The following is a 20060-nucleotide window of genomic DNA, read 5'->3' as shown; positions in this document are numbered from 1 at the left end:
ATAACAATTGAAATATGTAATGATGTAATAGTCCCAAAATTTGTGTTGGAATGTCATTTATACTCTCTAAAACAAGAGCGAAGATCATATTATTTAAACAACAAAAGGAAGGGAATCACCAGCAAAACCACAGTTGTTAAAATAGTCGTTATTTTATGCTTAATGTTACATATCCATTAATTAGCACTTAGTTTGATCAACCGCATGGTAAGAACAATGAAATCTCACCTGAGATAAGAAACTCTGATTTTCCCTGGCACGAACCATCTCTGGTGTATCCACCATCGAATGTACATGACCTCTTCGTTCATTGTAATCTTGCTTGTATTTAACCTGATGTAATTTGAATGAATGTAACTTGCTGTATCCTGGCTACCCGGAAAACAACAGTCGATATAACACGGGTGTTCTGTTTCATACACCTAATGCCTGCTTACAAGTTACCACGTATGTAACTTATTTATCCTTACGTGACTGGAAAAGGACATTGTTATAACACGGGTGTTCTCTTTCATACACATTGTGCCCACCTGAACCTACAAGTTACCATTATGTCTGTGTTAATATTATCCATCAATTGTTATAAATACCTACAACTCAGTGGTGGATGTCCATAGCTAGACAATTCATGTATTAGAAAGATAAACCTCATATGAACACATGTTCAAATATATAAAACACCATTAAGATATGGTCTTCCAAAAAAAAAATGTTCAAATTGAAAAGGTACCAATTAATAGATTGCCAACAATAATTTTGAGTTGTCTAAAGTGGCCACAACCAGTCATTTCATTCATTTTATAAATTTGAACTTGAACACTGGAAGAAATTAAACAAATATAAATTCCTCTTACATCACTAATAAGATCATTTGCTTTCTGAGCATTAATAATGTGCGGGGCGTCCATAACGACTGTTGGCCGACCTTTTGTGGCTTCATACCCTTCTTTATACAGAATCTGCAAGATAGAAATGAAGACAATCTTATTATATGCATGGGCTGTATGCTTATATTGAAACTTACTAAACAATTTTATTTTTCACTCAAATTATTGCCATATTAACTTACACTAGTGTTTAATATAAAGACAATTGTATCATATAAACCAACCAGATTATTTGTGTTTAATTCACCTGAGTCATTGCCCTAACAACTTACATCACTCTTAATATCCTCTGCATGCTTGATGTGACTCATAGACGGAGTTCCGTGAAGATCAAATGTCATTCCTTTGCCTTTTACTGTCCTCTCGTAATCAGCTTTGTATTTTCTGTCGTCAAGGATCTCTTGTGCTCTCTTGTGGTGAAGTGACGAAGGCGTGACATCACCAGACATATTCGTTCCACGAGCGTTTATTTCTCGCGCTTGTTTTCTGTAGTCGATCTGTTACAAAAGACAGTTTTACAATCAACTCAAGATTTATTTCTAAAGCCAGAGCTTAGAAAGCTATAAAATAATTCAGATAACAAAGAAATTACATTTATTGCAATCTGGGTTTTAAAGTATCTCGCTACTACTGAAAAACCATTTTGTTAACTTTAAATATTTATCGAACTCCTAAAAAAGCTCATTTTTTTGAAAACCAGTGATATTTTCTTGTTTGTCAATAAGCTTACATTGTCTACAAGTTTCTGAGCTTCCTTGAAATGTCCGAGAGATGGAGAATCTTCAACCTGCCAAGCTTTGCCAGTGTTGTCGTATTTTCGGCGATATTGAAGCTAAAAGTAAAAGCGAAACATTTTCATCTTAGAATGAATGCAAGAGTTTACATTATTTATCCTCTTGTCTCATGTGGTAGGCAACGACTGTCGTTATAACACAGGTGTTCTGTTTTATACACCTTTTGTCTTCTTACGAGTTACAACATATCCAATTTGTGAATGAATATTATAGATATGTATTTTTTTGTATGTATAAAGACAAAAGCAACCTTTTCAGCCCAAAAATATCAGAAATAGTAAACCAAGTATTATATTTTTGTAAAATTTTCGTTGTACATATCATTTTACCTCACTCTGTGTGTGTGTCACCTCTTCAACATGGGCCTGACTTGGGTTATCAGGAGTGAAGGTGTAACCTTTTCCAGTCATCGCTCGGTGCCGGCGTTTGTATTCATTCTTGACAAATAAAAGATGATTATAATAAATACTTTAACCCCTTTTTTTGGTTTAAACAAATTTTGTTTTAGAAAAATTCTTGAAAATTAAAAGTATATATTTATTATAAGCATATCATTAACATAAATCTGAGACCAATTTAATTAATTGGGACAAATTCTTGCTGCTAATGCAGTAAAACATTTTATTGTTAAGTTATTATGTAAAAACAAATGGTATCCTTACATCACTGATGAATCTACTTAAATCTTTGTGACAAAATATTATTTTTTTGAAAATATACCATGTATTTTAGCAAACGCAGTACAAAATTTCATAATTATAGTTATATGTACAAAACAAACGGTATTCTTACATCACTGATGACATCTTTGCATGATGTTGCATGGAGAATATCTGGTCTATCAGTAACACTTGTGAAACCAGTACCAACATTGTCTCGGTACTTCTTTGTGTATTTGTACTGATATAAACAACATAAGTTTGAGTTAAACTTATAAGCCTTTAAAATGTAAAAAGATCTAATTTAGGTTGTTAAATAAGTAAGGACCACACAAAATTCTTCTGACTCTAGACATAAAATAACCAAAGTTAATCAAAGCAATAAAACAAAATATTCTTCTTTCATTTTTCAAGCTTCTTGCTCAGTCACAACTGTTTGCATTACACCAATCATTTTAAAAACTCACAATTTTAGACCCCGCATACTTTATTTATCATATCTTTTTAGTTAGTTGGTGATAGTTCTGTAACACCAACGTTTGTTTTACAGTAAACAGTTTAAAAGCATTAGATATAACAAGCCTGTCTTTACACAGTGTTATTAATAAACTAATCGTTGTTAAAATTTTGTTCAGTTATGTAATTTACCATCTTTAGACACCACATGTCAACACTTTGTTATTTCGTTTTGATTTGATTTTTGATAGTTTTACAAGCACTAGATTAAACCAACCTGGCTTTGCACGTTTCCAATATTCTCCACATGCTTTTGTTGAGGAGTATCTTTAGTGAATCTCCAGCCTTTCCCTTTAATTTCTTTGTCGAACTCCTTTCGGTATTCAAGCTGTGAACAAACCAGGAATAAATCAAAACCTTCACTTTATTATGGTATAACATTTCACTACAGTGAGTAAAAGTATAAACACTTTTTTACCCTTAAGTTGCCGCAAGAACATTCCTTATAACACGGGTGTTTTGTTTCATACATCTCGTGTCTGCTTACGAGTTACCACATATGTAACATTGCAGGTGATTATATAGGTACACTTTTTATGAAGACCAAATCAACCTTTTGAGTGTAAAAAGTACTAAAAGCGCTAGAAAACTAATTAATATTATCACAACAATAGGCAGTTTAATGGGATATGGCCTCTTTGCTATACATATGATTACCTACCTCACTCTGCAGCTTATTAGCTCCCATCACATGTTTCATTGAAGGCGTCTTTAGCATCTCAATGTCTTTACCTTGAACCTTCTGCTTGTAGTGAACCTGTAAAGGATGTTGCCGATATTAATGCCATACAATGATCATAAAGCTTGCAATAACTCAAGTCCTTCCCGAAAGAAAATTTATTTCTGACAAGCAATTAAACACAGAGAGTTAAACTAAAGTGTCTTGCAACTACAATATTACAAAGCTGTTCTTCTTAGTACAGGTACACTATTCTACAAATACACTTTTATTTTACAGTTAAGGTGGCTGTACACAGTATCCGGCATCGTATGCAAACCCGTGTCCAATTCCGCATGCGGCAGCGAAATCCGGACAAAACGGACTAATTCCTGATACTGTGTATAGCCACCTTTAGGTTTAAGAACACTATTCTGATACACTTAAAAATACCTAATGTGTTACAGTAGGTTTAGGCTGAAGTTTATCAGTGGGTCTAAAATTTGTGAATATGTTTGACTTTAATATTTACAGTGCTTTGCATCTTTGCCGTGTTCACTGCATGTTCAATCTCTGGTGATTTTTCCAAGATGGTGAACTCTTTGTCAGTTGAATCCTTGGCTTCTTTCTTGTACGTCACCTGTGTGTAATATAATATGTTGAAGATGTAATATAGACATGCATGTAACACAAAACAATACAAGCAAACATAGAAAATAATTGAAATGAAAATTAAAGTATTTGAAACATTAATGGTGCTTATGCACAGTAAAATTAAACAGAGATAAGAAAATAGAGAAATGATAAAGTTTTATAGACATGCATTAAACACAAAACAAGCAAACACAACAATGAAAATAATTAAAACAATAACAGTGATTATTCACAGCAAAATTAAACAGAGATAAAGATGATGATGATATGTTGGGAGAGCCCATTGTTCAAGGAAAAGAAATGAAGTGATAGCTTTAATGTTTGGTGAAAACTTGAATGAAATAGAAAAGAAGGAGGAGGAAGAAACAGAAGAAAGAGTCAGAAACACTACATGCTTGAAGAGATATTCATGATAGAAATATTCATGATCACTCCAAAATCATGATGAAAAAGAATGAAGTTAATCATGCTGATGAATCCACAGTCATGATGAAAAGAATGAAGATAATCATGCTGATGAATCCACACTCATGATGAAAAATAATGATGAGTCGACACCCACGGTTACATACATCGCTGACGTTTCTTTGTACTTTTTGCATATGTTCGGTGTCAGGACGATTAGCGATAAGTGTATAACCTTCCTTCTGCATTTCTTTGTGCTTCTTCTTATATTCCGCCTGTGATTAAAATAATAAAATCCATAAAGTTACATACATGGTAAATCATAAGATTTACTGTCATTATTGTCATCCATTCATTTGTTCAATAAATTAATTTAGACAGACAGTTCAATGATTAATAAACCAACTCTGGCTTACATTCCAGATCTCCTGATTTGCCTTGCCATCTCAGCCATACAGAATACCCAAGTTTGTCTCGAACGATCGGGAACTACGGAACACAGGTGGAACCGGCGTACCATCTTACCCCACAGTACTAAATGTTATTACGCTACAAACCTTGCTTAGCATCTTGTTAACTTGTGTTGCATGGTTCATATTCAAATCATCCTCAATCGTCTGATATTGGCCTTTCGTTTTTTCAAAATCTTCTTTATATTTATTCTAAAACATTATGGTTTAGATTTGCGGTTCCAAAGCAAGGATTCGAATATGCTTGAAAAGTAAGTTCAGTGGTAGCAGTTTTTTTATATTTTAAAACAAACACAAAACACCTTTTAAAACATCAGACAATGTACTGATGTTTGGTGAAAACTGATTTAACTTCCAGTAAATAATTATCTTTGGTATGAATTTAAAACAGCTTTTTACAACCTATTTTTATAAATTATGATCAATGTATTAAGGTTTATTCGTCAGCGAAAATGCTGGAAGCAGCAAGAGTTTATAAATCCACAGAACACCTATGTTATAACGACTATCATTGTTCCATCATGCGTGAATAAAAAGGTTACATTCTCTCCACATTAGTTTTTCACACCATGATCCGATTAACTATTAAGGTCTATTCATCAGACTAAATGATAAGAAACAGCAATAACATCATTGTACGGGTCGTGTCTTTACGCACACTTTTGTTTCTATTAGAAGTTTAACTTAATTAAAACAAATGGCTCGTCTGTCTGCTAGGTGTAGCGACCACGTTTATTATTTTCCAACTAAATGTAAATATGTTTTTAACTGTAAGCGTATTTTAACAAATGTTGTTTTGTCGCTATATCCTGTCTTTTCGTTTAAAATATTTTCAAATCTTCGCTACCGTAATTGAAGAGGCAAATAAAAGTTATTATATTATTATTATTGGTGTTTTTAAAACCATGATCAAATGTTCTATCCGCCTACATTATTAAAACAGCAATTACATTATTAATGTTATCCACAAACCTTGCTAACAAGAGTTGACACTTCAGTTGCATGTTTAATATCTGGTGTGCTTTCCAGTATGGTAAACTCTCCAGCTTTGTCCTTGTATTTCGACTGAAAAAATATACAGAATGATACTGATGTGTAGGCTACTTAAAATTTGACATGTGTTGCTCGCTACATGTTGCCAAAAATTGCTCTACAGTGCTTCAATAAATTTGTAATATATGAAGCCCAATTAAAAGCAATAATTAAAATTTCACCAACTGTCACATTTTTACGACGCAGAGATATACAAAATAATCGGGTTCACCAAACAGACTATGACTAAAATGGCCATTACTAACAAACAAAAAACAAATAGTGGCAAATATTGGTCAAATTATGACATCATAATGCGAACACTCACCTCACTGACGTCATCTTTAACTTTTCTGAAGCGTTCGAACTCGGGAGTGTCTTGTGGGATGTGATATTTTCCTTTCATCTTACGAGCTTCTTCCTTGTATTTATTCTACACAAACAAACAGTATTGTAATAACTGGGGTTTATGAAGTTCATAAGGAAAATGGAGGATCATTTTTGTGTAGGAAAATGTAAGATCGTTTTTTTGCACACTACTAGAGCATATTTTGTTTGCATATTTTTTGGCAAAAAATTTAAGTACATAGTTTAAAACAATACTGGAATAACAAGATTAATTAAAGAACAACTGGCTAAGAATGAGTTCCATCCCATGTAATAGTTAATTGGGAACTATTTAAATATTACAAAATACCACAAGAAAAACCTTAATGTACTGGAATATTAAGACTAGTTTATTACAAGATTCCCCCACTGTAATTTACTATAATTTATGGGATTTAGATTTTAGGAGGGATTTTCCTTTAACAATCTATATCAAGAAAAAATTCTTTCCCAACGCTAATTTATGACGCGTGACATGGATTTTTAGGGGAACTGAAATAGCGAGACTAGTTTAAGAATTATTTTCCCGCTGTAATTTGTGGGACTAAGATGTTTTAGGGAGATTTTTCGTCCACTGTAATGCACTCACCTGACTAACAAGATCTCCCACTTTCTTTGCATGAAGGAACTTTTGTTCATGTGGATGAGAAGACCAACAAACTCCAATGTTTTCATTAAAATCTTTCTTATAGTTTGCTTCACTTATATTATCACGCACCTGTTACAATAAGTATTGTTGTGAATGAATGTAACTTATTTAAACTTAGGGGACAACAGCCGTTATAACACGGGTTTTTGTTTCATACATCACATGTCCATTTAAAAGTTACCACATACGTAACTTATTTATCCCCACATGATGGGGCAACGACAGTGATTATAATAGTCTAAATGCTGTGTTACAGCTCTAGACAAGTCATACTTGATATTCATAGCAGGTGAAAGGAAAACACTAGTCATTATAACACAGGTGTTCTGTTTCATACACCACGTGCTCACTTATAAATTATTACTTCATAGCAGAATCTTACATTTTTAGCATGCTTCATGAAGTTGTCAGATTCCTTTAGTTTGTATTGGTGGGCCATGTCTTTGTCCTTTGATTTGTATGTAACCTAAATTGCGTGAAGATTTATATATAAGTGTTGGCATACCCTGACCTGCGAGTTGTTTTACATTAATTTGGATTTTTCTGTTATTTCTAGAGAAATTATATCAGTAATGGGATAACCATTTGCCTCCAACAGGGCTTTTATACATGATAAATAGTTTAAATCAAAAAACCTCTCTAGTTAAAAAAGTGCACCGATTTTGTTAGCCAGAAATCATTACCCTTTATACAAACAGCAGCCTGTTATTTTAAAGAATTTTATTCTGTTACTTTTGCTAATAGATAAATAAAAATAATGTTTTAGTCATTCATCTGGTAACAAAATAGTGTATTTTCAAAGTTTCATCTGCTATTCGGCAAGAATGCATCAGAAATATGGGAAGGAATTTACATTTTTTGTACTATTTGTGTCACTAATATAATATTTCTAATTAATTCTTACATCACTTATATGTTTGTTGACTTCCTTTGCTTTCTTCATCCATGGGTCTTCCTCTGTTGGATGGACTTGGTGAAGACGTTTCTTTGCAAGCTCTTTGTACTTGATCTGTTTCAAAGCAAAGTATATTAATGTGTAATATAAAACATAACACACAGTATATGTTTCAATACCAAGCAAATTAATATATGTAATATGAAGACATAACAATACATAATATATACGGGTGGGACTTTGATCTGTTTCCAAACTATTTTGGTCTGTGGGTATTTGTTCTTTTTCAAAAAAAAGCATGTTAATCCTTGTATTATGACATAACAGAATAACAAACAAAGTAAAACTGACATCATACACAAGCTGCCTGGGTGGGGGTGTAGGACCTCATCCATATAGATTAGAATGTGCATATACATTGTTGGGGTAATCGGCCAACTCGTGCCTAAATGCCATGTCCTTAACAAGAACCTCACCCACATAGAATTAATAGAATAATATAACAATGCATGTAATTACATCACTAATGGTGTGAGTGACTTTCTTAGCATGACCGGTTTCTCTTGTTTCTTTCATCTGAGTGAATGCAGTTGGGTCATGAACGAGCTGTTCAGCTAGAAATCAAAACACACAATTATTTTCTGTTAAAACCCTCAGTTTCACATGAGTTGACTAATAATGTTAATTTTAGAAACTAGACTTGCAACGTATTTGCTTATTTTAAATATTTTATTATTTTAACCATAACTGTTTCCTAATGACTGTCATTTTGCTGATATTTATGATTCATGCCTTATTGTAACTTTGTAAACTTGGTTATCGTAAGCACCATTTAAAATTTGTTAACAGTTAAGATTTTGTTAACATTTTTTTGTTTTTTTGTAAGATTTTGTTAACTTTTTTAAAATTTGTTAACAGCTACCTTTATCTTTATACGCCTTGTCACTTGTGAGCGTTGAAGCATAACATTGTTGTTGCATTGTGGCGGTTCCTTCAGACGGAAGTTGGAAACCAGTTGCTAAATCTTTTTTCAAGTTTCCTTTGTATGTTTTCTGGATTAAAAATATAGGTACATTAGGTTGGTGGTACAAGTTTAGTGTTTAAACAAATTGGTTAATTTTTATGAAATATTTTAATGTTCAAATGATGTGTTAAACAAAATCTTTAAAAAGTACATCAAATAGAATTTAGTAAAAATAAAGAGTTTAGCTATAATTTATTTATGTAGCGAAGTATATAACAAACAAGTTACCTCGCTCTGCATTTCTTGGCTTTCTTTTGCTTTCACCATCGTAGGTGTGTCGGACACTGTTGTGAAATGTGAATGCTCTTTTTGTGCCTCACCCTTGTATGCAATATCGCTAAGATATGTTGCTGCATCCTTCAACCTTTGGAACTCGGGATCATCAGGAACAAGAAGATAATGCTGTTGGTCTTCTTTTGCCTTTTGTTTGTAACCACTCTGTTTAAAATAAAGAAATCAACCTTTTTTGTAATGACCACTTTTATTTTATTTTTCCAATTAAATGTAAGTTTTTAACTGCAAGTCTGTTTCAACAACTATTGTTTTGTCGCTATATTCTATCGTTTTAAATACTTCTAATTTTCGCTACCGTAATCAAAGAGACAAATGAAGTCATTATAATATTAATGTTGTTTTTCAAATAATTCTAACAAAAGCATGTTTTAATAAAAGTTAATTTACCGTTAAATCAAGTTGAAAATGTAATAAAAATAAAATAATAAGTGTTTTCATGTTTTTCTCAGCTGTGTAAAACTAAAGTTTAATAAAACACATTTATCTCAATATGTTAACTAGTTTATGCTTGTCAATTTAAAAATATGAAACGAACACATATAAAATAAAATCCATGTCTGGTCTAGTTACAGTAGAGTTACTCCAGGGAGCACACAAAACCTCAGCTCTTAAGATATAAATACTTTATTAACTTGCTAAACAGTTTACTCGTCTTTTTGTTGTTTCAATTTACACAATCAAAAGGTTTGTGGAATATCTATATAGTATGGTGGGGGAAGATGGGACCTTTAGCACATAATATCCAGATATCCTAATTGTGTTTTAAACAATTAAAAACGGTCTATTGGAGTCGCAAGGACACAGTTTTATAATTCTTTGAATTTTCTTTGTTTACTACCAAATGGGACGAGAAAATAGAATGAAAAGGAGTCCCATCTTCCCCCACCCTACTATAGAAATAGGAATACCTTCTTACCTTGCTAAACAGTTTACTATTCATCATTGCTTGCTTGGTCTCTGGTGTTTCAGGTATTGGTATCAAGTTACCTCGGAAAAAGTTTTCGTAATCATCATGGTATCTGTATATAAGAATAAATGAATGAATGTAATTTTTTTTTTATTTGTGCTACTTGTGAGTGATTATATATTTTTTAGGATTTTTTATAGGTTTGGCTGATAATTTGGGAAACATATTATTAACCACCATGTTGGAGCAATTGCATGTTGTCCAAGGACATACACTCACAATGGAAGCAACGAATGAGATGTTAATATCAAAATACTGGAACATGCAATAAATAAAAGTGTGTCAGAGGCAACTGCAAGAACTTAAACACAGTTGTGAAGTGTCATAGTCTTCCAATTTAAGAGTTATTCCAATATGTAACTTTGTAGAAATTATTGTTCAGTTTCTTATTATTCTAGATTGATAAGCCCCTTTGTAACTTATGGGTTGAAGCAATTACTGTTGAGTGACCTAAGGAGACATACACCAATAAAAGTGGAGCCATAAAACCATGAATCTGGTTACATCTCAATAAGACCCAAGGGCTCTCACTACTGTATGACAGCACATGTAATAGTAGGACATATATAGCCTTGTATTATACACAATACACACTATTATCACAGCTTACTTTGCAGCACTGATACTGTCGGTCACATTCTTCACGTGTTTGTTGAATTTATCCGGCTGGAACTTGCATTTCAACTTTCGTCCACTTTTCTGGCCGTACTTGATCTGTCACAAAACATTGGAAATTTTTACTTAAGTACTTTTTACCCAGAAGGCCGTCATTTTGTTGCTTATTCCATTTTCTATGTGGTTTAAATTAATTTGATCTTTGCTATCGCATTTAGAAATAAAGCTTATTTGTGTAATATATATCATTGAATAATTGCGTCATAAACTACGTTCAATATGACCTGAATATGACGTCAGCAAAATTCTCGCCAGACCAAAATAAAAATCATAATACAAGTATATACTATAGTGTATTGTGAAATATCCACTCATGTGGTACAAGCATAGACTTGGTATACTGTGTAATACAAATTATTAAACACTACATATATCATGCTGTATGGTTTATACACCAGAAAAGATCCTTACATGGCTGATGAACTGTTGAGCGCGTTTAGAAGTTGCCAACCAAGGAGTGTCAGCAACTTGAATGACTTTCCCACGGGAAAGAATCAAATCTTGTCGATATTTGTTCTACAACATAAAAGTTTAAGGGTACACAGTTTATTAAAGGAAAGACCTGTATGCTTACTAGTCAGATATAGCCAGGTTTGTCTACTAATTCATAGCGAGTGATAGAATCAAATCTTGTCTATATTTATTCTACAACACAAGTCCAATGTTAAAAGTTACATTCTTACCACTCAGGGTAGAAAAAACAGTTAAATATCAAGTCATATCTTTGTAGCAGCACCTAATTCATATATATTTTAGTTTCAGTGTTAAATTGAAAGATTTTCAGTAAATACTATTACGCGTCCATGTTTGTGTATATCTATACACATAAATAAGTTGTGCCTATTTTTGTATGTAATTTGTAAACACAGTAATTTTGTAGTTAAAGTTACTATCTTTATGGGGTAATGGGCCATTCCTGGCCTAAATCCTAGGATCTTTGAGTGCCACACTGTGAAACCTCACCCACTTAGAATAGAATAATTCTGTCTTTTTAAGTTTTCATCTCCAAACAACATTATATGTATTATGTTGCTTTCTAATGAAGTTATTCATATATATTAATATTTTACATCTCATACTTCACTGAGTTTGTCAGGCATTGTGCGCATGTGTTTCATTTGAAGGGAATCCTGGTAAGTGTCAAAAGGTTGGCCTTTCTCCTTGTTGTATTCCTCTTTGTATGTTGTCTGGGAAGTAGAATAAATATTATAAAGCATAAAATATGTTTGTAGGAGTTATAAGTTTAAAAACTATTGCTATTAAAACAGTGTAATTAACTTGGAAAAAAGTTGTTAAGCATAAAGTCTGTTTGTGGAATTCAGAGTTAAATCAATAATTTTCTAAATTTGTAAAACATTAAGTTTTATAAGTGAGGATTATGGTATTTTCCCCATGCCCTAACAAGTACTAGCTACTGTTGAGCTCCATACTAAGTATATACAAATAAAAATGTTATGGGAACAGTCATACATTTATATTATACACTATACAGTATAACTTTCTCAGCCAATCTTCCTTAAAAACCAATGGCAATCTCCAAAAAGACACCCTAGATCAAATTCCAAGTTGTTCTGGATAAGTAATAGACCTATGTTATTCCTTTATAATACCAATAGCATTTACATGTTTCATATTAACAAATAACAGTATCCTTACATCACTTAGTAATTGAGATGCTCGCTTAGCGTTGACAATACTTGGTGTAGAAACATCAAGATGATATTTGTCTTTGATTTTTTCATATTCGTTCCTGTATCTTATACCACTGAACAACTCCTGCATTTTCTTTGAGTGTAAGATAGATGGTACGTCTCGGGAATCCTTTACTTTGGCTCCTTTGCCTTTGTGGGGTTGTCTGTACTTGAGCTGTAGGTAAACAAATATAAATTAAAAACAATTTCATAACTTGTAATAAATTCTGCGAATCTGACCCCTAATCTGGTGCTCATTAAGTTGAACGATTCTGGTGTCGAAAAATATAGTAAAGGAACGGATACTACGAAAACATAAGACATTTTTCGATTAGAAAAAATTATTTCTTATGAAATATTAAATTTGCCCATTCTTATTTATATGGGCATGGTCCTCCAGCAGGTAACGGCACGGGTTCTACGATTTAGGCCAGGGTTGGCCTATTATCCCTGTTTAATTAGTCAGTCACTCCATTAATTTTTCCAAAGGTTATTTGTACTTACATCAGAAATAAGATTATTTGCCACTTTTGCTTGTTTAAAGTTTGGTTGGTCAGTTGTGAGTTTGAAGGTGTGTCTGCCTTCCTCTGCTTTCTTTGTATATACATTCTGGAAACATCAGGTTGTAAAGATAGTTTTAATTACAGTATGTTAAGAATATTCTACATATTGTCAAACCTATGGTTTCATAATAAGATGTATGAAGATATTTTATCACTATATGTACAAATATTATTGTAGTGTTATAATTGTTTCATAATTTGTACAAACAGAACACTCGTGTTATACAACTGTCATTGCCACTGCGACGCGAGGTTTAATAAGTTACGTTCGTTGTTCTTAGCACATGTAGTAATGAGAGGCTGAATCAATTGAAAAATTGGCAAAGATTGTAAAATAAAGATGTTGTTCCTTCGGTGGGGGTATAAACATAACTTAAAACATTTTCTTAATATAGGTTTGTTTATTATTAAAATAACAAAATTTTGATAAAAAAATGTAAGTTTAAGTTATTTCTTTTTACCTGGCTTTGAAGTTTTCCAGCTTTCACTTGATTTTCATATTGTGGAGTTAAAAAGTAGGGATAGAACACAATTCCTTTCTCGTTCTCATAAGCTTCTTTGTAACGGAAATCACTGAAGACATCCCTCATCTAATGTGAAGTTTCAAGGAGTGTTAATGTTTTGTGGTTTATCTTGGTTTGATATTTTCAAAATAAGGATAATAAAAAAGAGAAAATAAGGTTGCTTAAAGAAAAAAGAACAAGCTTAATTGGAAAAAACAGAGAAACTATCAATTGATGCTTTCTTCGTTGATAATGAGCAATTTTAATTAAGTTTAGAAAAGAGAGAGTAACAAAAAAGTTTAGAAGAAGAGAATGTTTACCTTCTTTGCGTGTTTCATCTTTGGCATATCTTCCAAACAAGTTAGGTATCCTTTGTTTGCTTCGGCCTCTTTCTCTCCTTGCTTTCTGTATTCAATCTGAAAAAACAAACAAACAGTATATCAGTTTTAATATTTGCATCCAAAAATGCTCAAGTTCAAAAAAATCCAAACTAATAATAACGAAAACTGTATAACATTAGTTTTTGTGGATTGTTGCATGAGATTTTTAAGTTTTTTTAGTATTTAGTCAAAATCAGGTTTATAACTGGGTAACTTTCTTGATAATTTTAATAGATAGTTTATAACTTTACAATTATTTGAACTTTTTTAGATTTTTTGTTTATTGTATAGAGCTAAATGATGGCCACTTACATTGCTTTGTAGTTCAGTTGTTTCTTTGTTCTTTTTTATTAAAACCGAATCCTTTAGTTCTGAGGGTTGTCCAATGTCCTCTTTCTGATGTTGTTCTTTGTATTTAATCTATTGGAATAAATTATGAGCAAGAATTATATTAAAGGATTAAGCATATATTCTATATAAGTTTTATATTGAGCTATAATTATACATATGATGTAATGTGTGAAATCTAGAATAATTCCCAGGTCATCTAGCATCTCATAACCTATTTCTTTCTTGTATAAAATATAGTATAAAACCATATACATAAACAAAATTTAAACGTTTAATATATTCAATATGCCCGACAGCAAGAATTATTTACTTAATGCCCCGCTTGCTTTCTGAGAAACTTTTCTGTACATGTTAATATAACCATATAAAACCCATACATTGTTGTAAAAAATATATGTATAAGCATTTTGATTTAGGGTTTCAGATATGCGTGACAGCAAAAGTTTACCTCGCTTGCTTTCTGAGCAACTTTCTGTACATGCTCAATATACGGAGTTGAAGGTAAAACACTGAATGCTGTTGGTATTTTTGAATCTTCTTTGTGTTTTTCCTTGTATACATTTTCACTTACAACCTGAAGAAATGGAAGGAAGAACTGGGTAAACTATACGTTTAAGTTTATTACAACTCATTAATATTTAATTATAATTTGAACAAAGCAACTATGTTAAATTCAGTAAAAAATAATTGACATTCACCTATTTCAAATCACTTAAATTTTTGACAATATAAATCAAGTGTTGTGTATTAGTTTATATAAGATAGATTCAGCTTCTTAAGGTTAATAGGAAGGCATAAGGAATGACAAACGGTCCTATAACAATATATATAACACAGAAGCTTTCAACCAGGGCGTTTCTTTATTCAAGACTCGTAAAAGCAGCTTCAAGAGATGACAAATTGTGATGAGATGAGCCTGGTATAGAACACAAACCTTGGCAATAGTAGCAGCGTGGGCAATAGCTGGCGTGATTTCATTGCAACCTTGTCCTTTGGATTTCTCATGCTCTTCTTTATATTTGTTCTGTAATGATGGAAAACACAATTAGTTAATGTGGGTTATGTGCTAATGGTATCCAATTCATTACGAAAGGAAAGTTAACATTTGTAAATAAGAGTTAAAATAACTTACTTCACTGACAAGGGCAGTAGTTTCTTTTGCTTTGATAGCAGTCGGTGTATTCGTTGCTTCACTGCTCTGCCATTGATGCTGGTCCTTTGTACCAGCTTTGTATTGGTTCTATAAGTTTTGGTGGACTATAAGTATGGTGTTGTCTGGTTAATCATAACATGCATGGACAAACCTTTGAGTTTGAATTCGTGCATCAATTCACGGCAATCTGATGATTATTTGGTCACAGCAACTCAACAAAGACAGAAAGTATAAAAGGGTGAAAAATAAAGAACAAAAAAGAAAATGGAAACACTGCAAATAGGAATCACTGCAAATGGGAAACAAATGGAAACACTGCAGATGGGAAACACTGCAGATGGGACACACTGCAAATGGAAAACCAATGGGGAACAAAATGAAAACACTGCAAATGGGAAAAAAATGGGAAACCCTGCAAACTTCACGCATGAATAAACACACCTCGCTCAAGAGCGACACCATGTGTTTAGCATGATCAAGTTGAGGAGTAGTATCCGTCGTGAGGCCGCGACCTCTTGTGTGTTTTTCAAGATCCTTCTTATAAACGGCCTAACATATATGATAAACATTGTGGAAAAAGGTTACAATATGAAAGTGAGCACATATAGCTTTAAGAAAATAATTTATAATGACACATAATAGATATACAAGCATTGTACAAACATTGTATATTACACAATAATGTATAGTAACACATGATAAAAAGTAAAACACTTTACAGAAACAGTTTGAATAATAGTGTTTACAATAAACAAATTAATAGTGTTTACAATAAACAAAGGAAGATAAAAGAGAAATAGATCAACTATAAGCCTAAAACCTAGATCCCTTGGCAAGCATTGCCACAGGACCAAACTCATACAGAATAGAAACAAAATATTAAAATTGTTAAGACAACTTTTTTAATATTTTCATAATACTGAATATAAGACACTTACATCACTTTGAATTTTCTGTTGTTTCTGTGCATGTCGTTGCTCAGGGGTGTCAACCACTGGGATAAGCTGCCCCTTCTGCTCATAGAAATCTTTCTTGTACTGAACCTGTAATGGGTATAGGGTTAGGGGAATAACCTTCAGTGGTATAATATCTCATAAAAATATGTGCAAAAAAAAAGAGGCAAGAAAAGAATGTGCAAATGAATTGGAAGAAGAAGATGCAAAAATCAAGCGAAGAATGAATAACTGTAAGCAAATGCATTTAAAACAACACAGCAATCTGTTTTACAATAATTGTTTATAAAAGTGAGTAAAACTGCTCTATTACAAAACTTGTTTAACAATAATTATAGTGCTTCACACAAGTTCAAAAAACACAGATATCTGTTTTACAATAATTGTTAGAAAAATGACTCTGGAATGTCACTCAGTTACAAAACAACTGCCATTGTTAAGTTTCATCTTAAATGATACTGTTTAGCACTTTAGCTTCTCATGATGTCATAATATTTCAACCAGCACAGCAAATTTCAATATGATGTCACACAATGCATTCCATTCATCTTTATGACAAAACAATCGATGCTTGTTCATGCTTGACACCTCAGATGGAAGGTCTTTTATTTTATCAAGTCTGTTCAACTGATAGTTGTCTTTTAGAGGCAATCGGTTGTAACCTTGCATCTTGTTTTCAAACGCATCTTTCTTGTAAGTGATCTGTAACAAAACATAGTTTGAAAGTAAAACTAAAATTTAAACTTTTTAACCCAAATCAGATTCTTGTAGCTGATCTGTAACATTATGTATATTTTAAAGTATCTGTTACAATATATATAGACATTTTCAAGTGATTTGGCACAAAATGCATTTTGATTTTTAAAACTAAAATTTCAACTTAGCTAACTAAGACACAATTGTGTATGTAATTTGTATAAAATATTTCGAATGTTATAATAAAATTTCCATTCAGGGGAAAAAAGAAAAAATTTAAGCCAATTACGATAATACAATCTCGTTTTAACATTAAAATTGTAATTGTTTCAATAGAACAAATTTGAATAATATTGTTTGATTAATAGTTTAAAATAATAATGTTTCATTATACTTACATCACTAACAAGTTTTCCAGCTTCTTGGGCGTGCACAATTGTTGTTGCATCTTCGGGCAAAGTAACTTTTTGTAACTCTTTTAAAGCAACTTGCCTATAAGGTTTCTAAGAAAAAAAATGAAAAAAATAGATATATGAAAATAGGTTTCTAAGAAAAAGTTTCTGGGAAATAAAGAACAAAAAGTAATATTTCTGGAATTAATTCATATGTGACATCATAATGGCCATTCTTACATCGCTAGTGAGTTTTGCAACTTGCAATGCATGAACCATCTGTGGTGTTTCATGGATGTTCGCTGTTCCTTTGCCTTTTTCTTTTTCGTACTCTTCTTTGTATTTTACCTGTTATAAATATGCTAATGTTAGATCACAATTCTAGTTAGGAAGAATGTATGACATAACAATACATTCTGTTTGTCTTTATGATTACACATTAGAATAATGCGCAAGAAAGAAAAACAGGGTATTCCACTAAAAGATGGTGCCGCCAAGTGTGTATAATAAGTCTAAAAGAGATCTTCTACAAATATGTAATTCCTTCATCCGTCATTATATATGTATACCTTATTGTTGTATTATATATAACTGTGATAATACCACATGTTGTAAACTTGTAATATATGTATATGTTGTTGTTATAATTGTGTTATGATACAATACTTGCAACTATCATAACATATAAATATGTTCTCATTGTAGCATGTAGATCTATTATAATATATGAATAAACTGTCGTTATAATAACTATTATAATATAATACTTACATCACTAACGAGGTCCATCGCTTGAATAGCTGTCACCATCCGAGGTTCATCAGTAATAAGATGATATTTATCCATTACATCACGGGCAGAATGACGATACTTTTTCTGAAGTAATTTATTATGTCATATATACTATTATAGTGTCGTACAATACATTATTGACAGGCAATAATTGGTTTACTTTCTATTCTATATGGAAGTCCTTTAGAACATAGGATTTAAGTCAGTTTGCCTCTTGAATGAATGAATGTAACTTCTTTTATCCTCGCGTAGCCAGAAAACGACAGTTGTGATACACCAGTGTTCTGTTTCATACACCTCGAGCCAGCTTACGAGTTACTAAGTATGTTACTTTTTCTACATATGAAGGAACATGCTACACACCGGACATAGTACTAAAACAAAAGTTTTACTTACATCACTAAACATGTCTTTCATATCTCGATTGTGAGAGCGTTCAGGGGTTTCTGTGATAAACGGACATTTTCCAACATTTCTGTTGTATTCGGCTTTATATGCGATCTGTAATAAATAAAGAAATTAATCCTGGTTATACCAATGTAATAATACTAAAAAAGCTTTAAAAAAGGATGCAGTTAAACGACATTTAATAAAGGGATTCTATTCCATGTGGGTGAGGTCGTGCAGTGTGCCGCACCATAGGTCCTAGAATCTAGGCCAGGATTGGCCCATTGATTTGCCCATTATCCCACAATAAAGAGATCAGACTTTAGCTTGTTAAACAAAATGTGAAACCCTATCTCCCAAACTTTGTTAAACAAATTGTGAAACACAATCTTCCAGCTTAGTAAAAATAAGAATACCAACTTACTGCACTAATCTTCTTTTGTATTTCGCGTTCTTGTTTGTAGCCTTCTGTTTCATGAACTTTGTAGTTGTTACGGAATCTTTCTTTCAACCAGTTACGTTTGTATGTGGCAGGAGATGCGAACTTGTTTGCACGAATACAAGTTTCATACCTTAGGAAATTGTTGAAAAAATAAGCTGTGATATAATGTTTATGTATTTCAACTTTAATATAAGTTTTAACAATGCTTCCTCAGTATGTTTTAATGTAAACATAAAGACAACTTTCAAAAATTTCATATGATACACCAATTAAAAAACTACTATTCTATTACATGATCGAAGTCCTACAGCAAGGCATGCCATGGAAACTAAGACAGTTGGCCGTTTACCTCCCAAAATTCTTTACTCCAAAATAACAAAGTTGGCTCCCTACCCCCTAAAATGTTACCCCAAAAATATCGGAATGGGCTATTTATTCCCTTAAAATTTTATCCCAAAAATAAAACAGCTGCTTTTCAACCGCCAAAATTGTTACCCCAAAATTAAGAGTTCACCCTTTACTTCAAACTACCATATACTCACCCATCAGTAAGATGAACAGGGAAATAGATGATGTTTCTCAGTTCATTATATTCCTCTTTATATTTAGCAGGTGAAATGAGGTCGTTAACTTTACTGGCGTGTGCCACGTCACGTTGTTCTGATGCCTTCAAAAACTGATAACCCCGAACTTTGGATGTAATTTCTTTTCCATCTTTTTTATATTCAACCTGTAATATTATCATGAAAACAATTGAAACATAACAATCACAGTTGTTTTTATAACAATAG

The 20060-nt window shown here is 32.3% G+C and overlaps 1 protein-coding gene across 1 annotated transcript in view; it reads right to left on the bottom strand.

Annotated features, from left to right (window-relative positions):
- Positions 1 to 20060, bottom strand: part of LOC100178998 (nebulin) — a 65210-nt gene that overhangs the window by 4082 nt on the left and 41068 nt on the right. The window contains exons 105-144 of the mRNA XM_026837317.1: positions 19812 to 19999; positions 19252 to 19399; positions 18837 to 18941; positions 18420 to 18524; positions 17889 to 17996; positions 17655 to 17759; positions 17149 to 17262; positions 16546 to 16650; positions 16049 to 16156; positions 15587 to 15694; positions 15389 to 15478; positions 14903 to 15028; positions 14416 to 14523; positions 14044 to 14139; positions 13682 to 13810; positions 13162 to 13266; positions 12623 to 12832; positions 12046 to 12153; positions 11378 to 11482; positions 10902 to 11005; positions 10241 to 10343; positions 9259 to 9468; positions 8929 to 9058; positions 8526 to 8620; positions 8016 to 8120; positions 7494 to 7577; positions 7052 to 7180; positions 6404 to 6508; positions 6016 to 6108; positions 5131 to 5235; positions 4741 to 4848; positions 4047 to 4154; positions 3518 to 3613; positions 3074 to 3184; positions 2474 to 2581; positions 2011 to 2118; positions 1618 to 1719; positions 1160 to 1384; positions 855 to 959; positions 186 to 333 (exon numbers count right to left, since the gene is read on the bottom strand). Coding sequence (XP_026693118.1) covers positions 186 to 333; positions 855 to 959; positions 1160 to 1384; positions 1618 to 1719; positions 2011 to 2118; positions 2474 to 2581; positions 3074 to 3184; positions 3518 to 3613; positions 4047 to 4154; positions 4741 to 4848; positions 5131 to 5235; positions 6016 to 6108; positions 6404 to 6508; positions 7052 to 7180; positions 7494 to 7577; positions 8016 to 8120; positions 8526 to 8620; positions 8929 to 9058; positions 9259 to 9468; positions 10241 to 10343; positions 10902 to 11005; positions 11378 to 11482; positions 12046 to 12153; positions 12623 to 12832; positions 13162 to 13266; positions 13682 to 13810; positions 14044 to 14139; positions 14416 to 14523; positions 14903 to 15028; positions 15389 to 15478; positions 15587 to 15694; positions 16049 to 16156; positions 16546 to 16650; positions 17149 to 17262; positions 17655 to 17759; positions 17889 to 17996; positions 18420 to 18524; positions 18837 to 18941; positions 19252 to 19399; positions 19812 to 19999 — 4753 coding nt within the window. The remainder of the gene's footprint in view (positions 1 to 185; positions 334 to 854; positions 960 to 1159; positions 1385 to 1617; positions 1720 to 2010; positions 2119 to 2473; positions 2582 to 3073; positions 3185 to 3517; positions 3614 to 4046; positions 4155 to 4740; positions 4849 to 5130; positions 5236 to 6015; positions 6109 to 6403; positions 6509 to 7051; positions 7181 to 7493; positions 7578 to 8015; positions 8121 to 8525; positions 8621 to 8928; positions 9059 to 9258; positions 9469 to 10240; positions 10344 to 10901; positions 11006 to 11377; positions 11483 to 12045; positions 12154 to 12622; positions 12833 to 13161; positions 13267 to 13681; positions 13811 to 14043; positions 14140 to 14415; positions 14524 to 14902; positions 15029 to 15388; positions 15479 to 15586; positions 15695 to 16048; positions 16157 to 16545; positions 16651 to 17148; positions 17263 to 17654; positions 17760 to 17888; positions 17997 to 18419; positions 18525 to 18836; positions 18942 to 19251; positions 19400 to 19811; positions 20000 to 20060) is intronic.

The sequence above is a fragment of the Ciona intestinalis genome, chromosome 1, assembly GCF_000224145.3.
Source record: "Ciona intestinalis chromosome 1, KH, whole genome shotgun sequence".
Classification (NCBI taxonomy): domain Eukaryota; kingdom Metazoa; phylum Chordata; class Ascidiacea; order Phlebobranchia; family Cionidae; genus Ciona; species Ciona intestinalis.
This window is presented reverse-complemented; position numbering and strand designations above follow the sequence as displayed.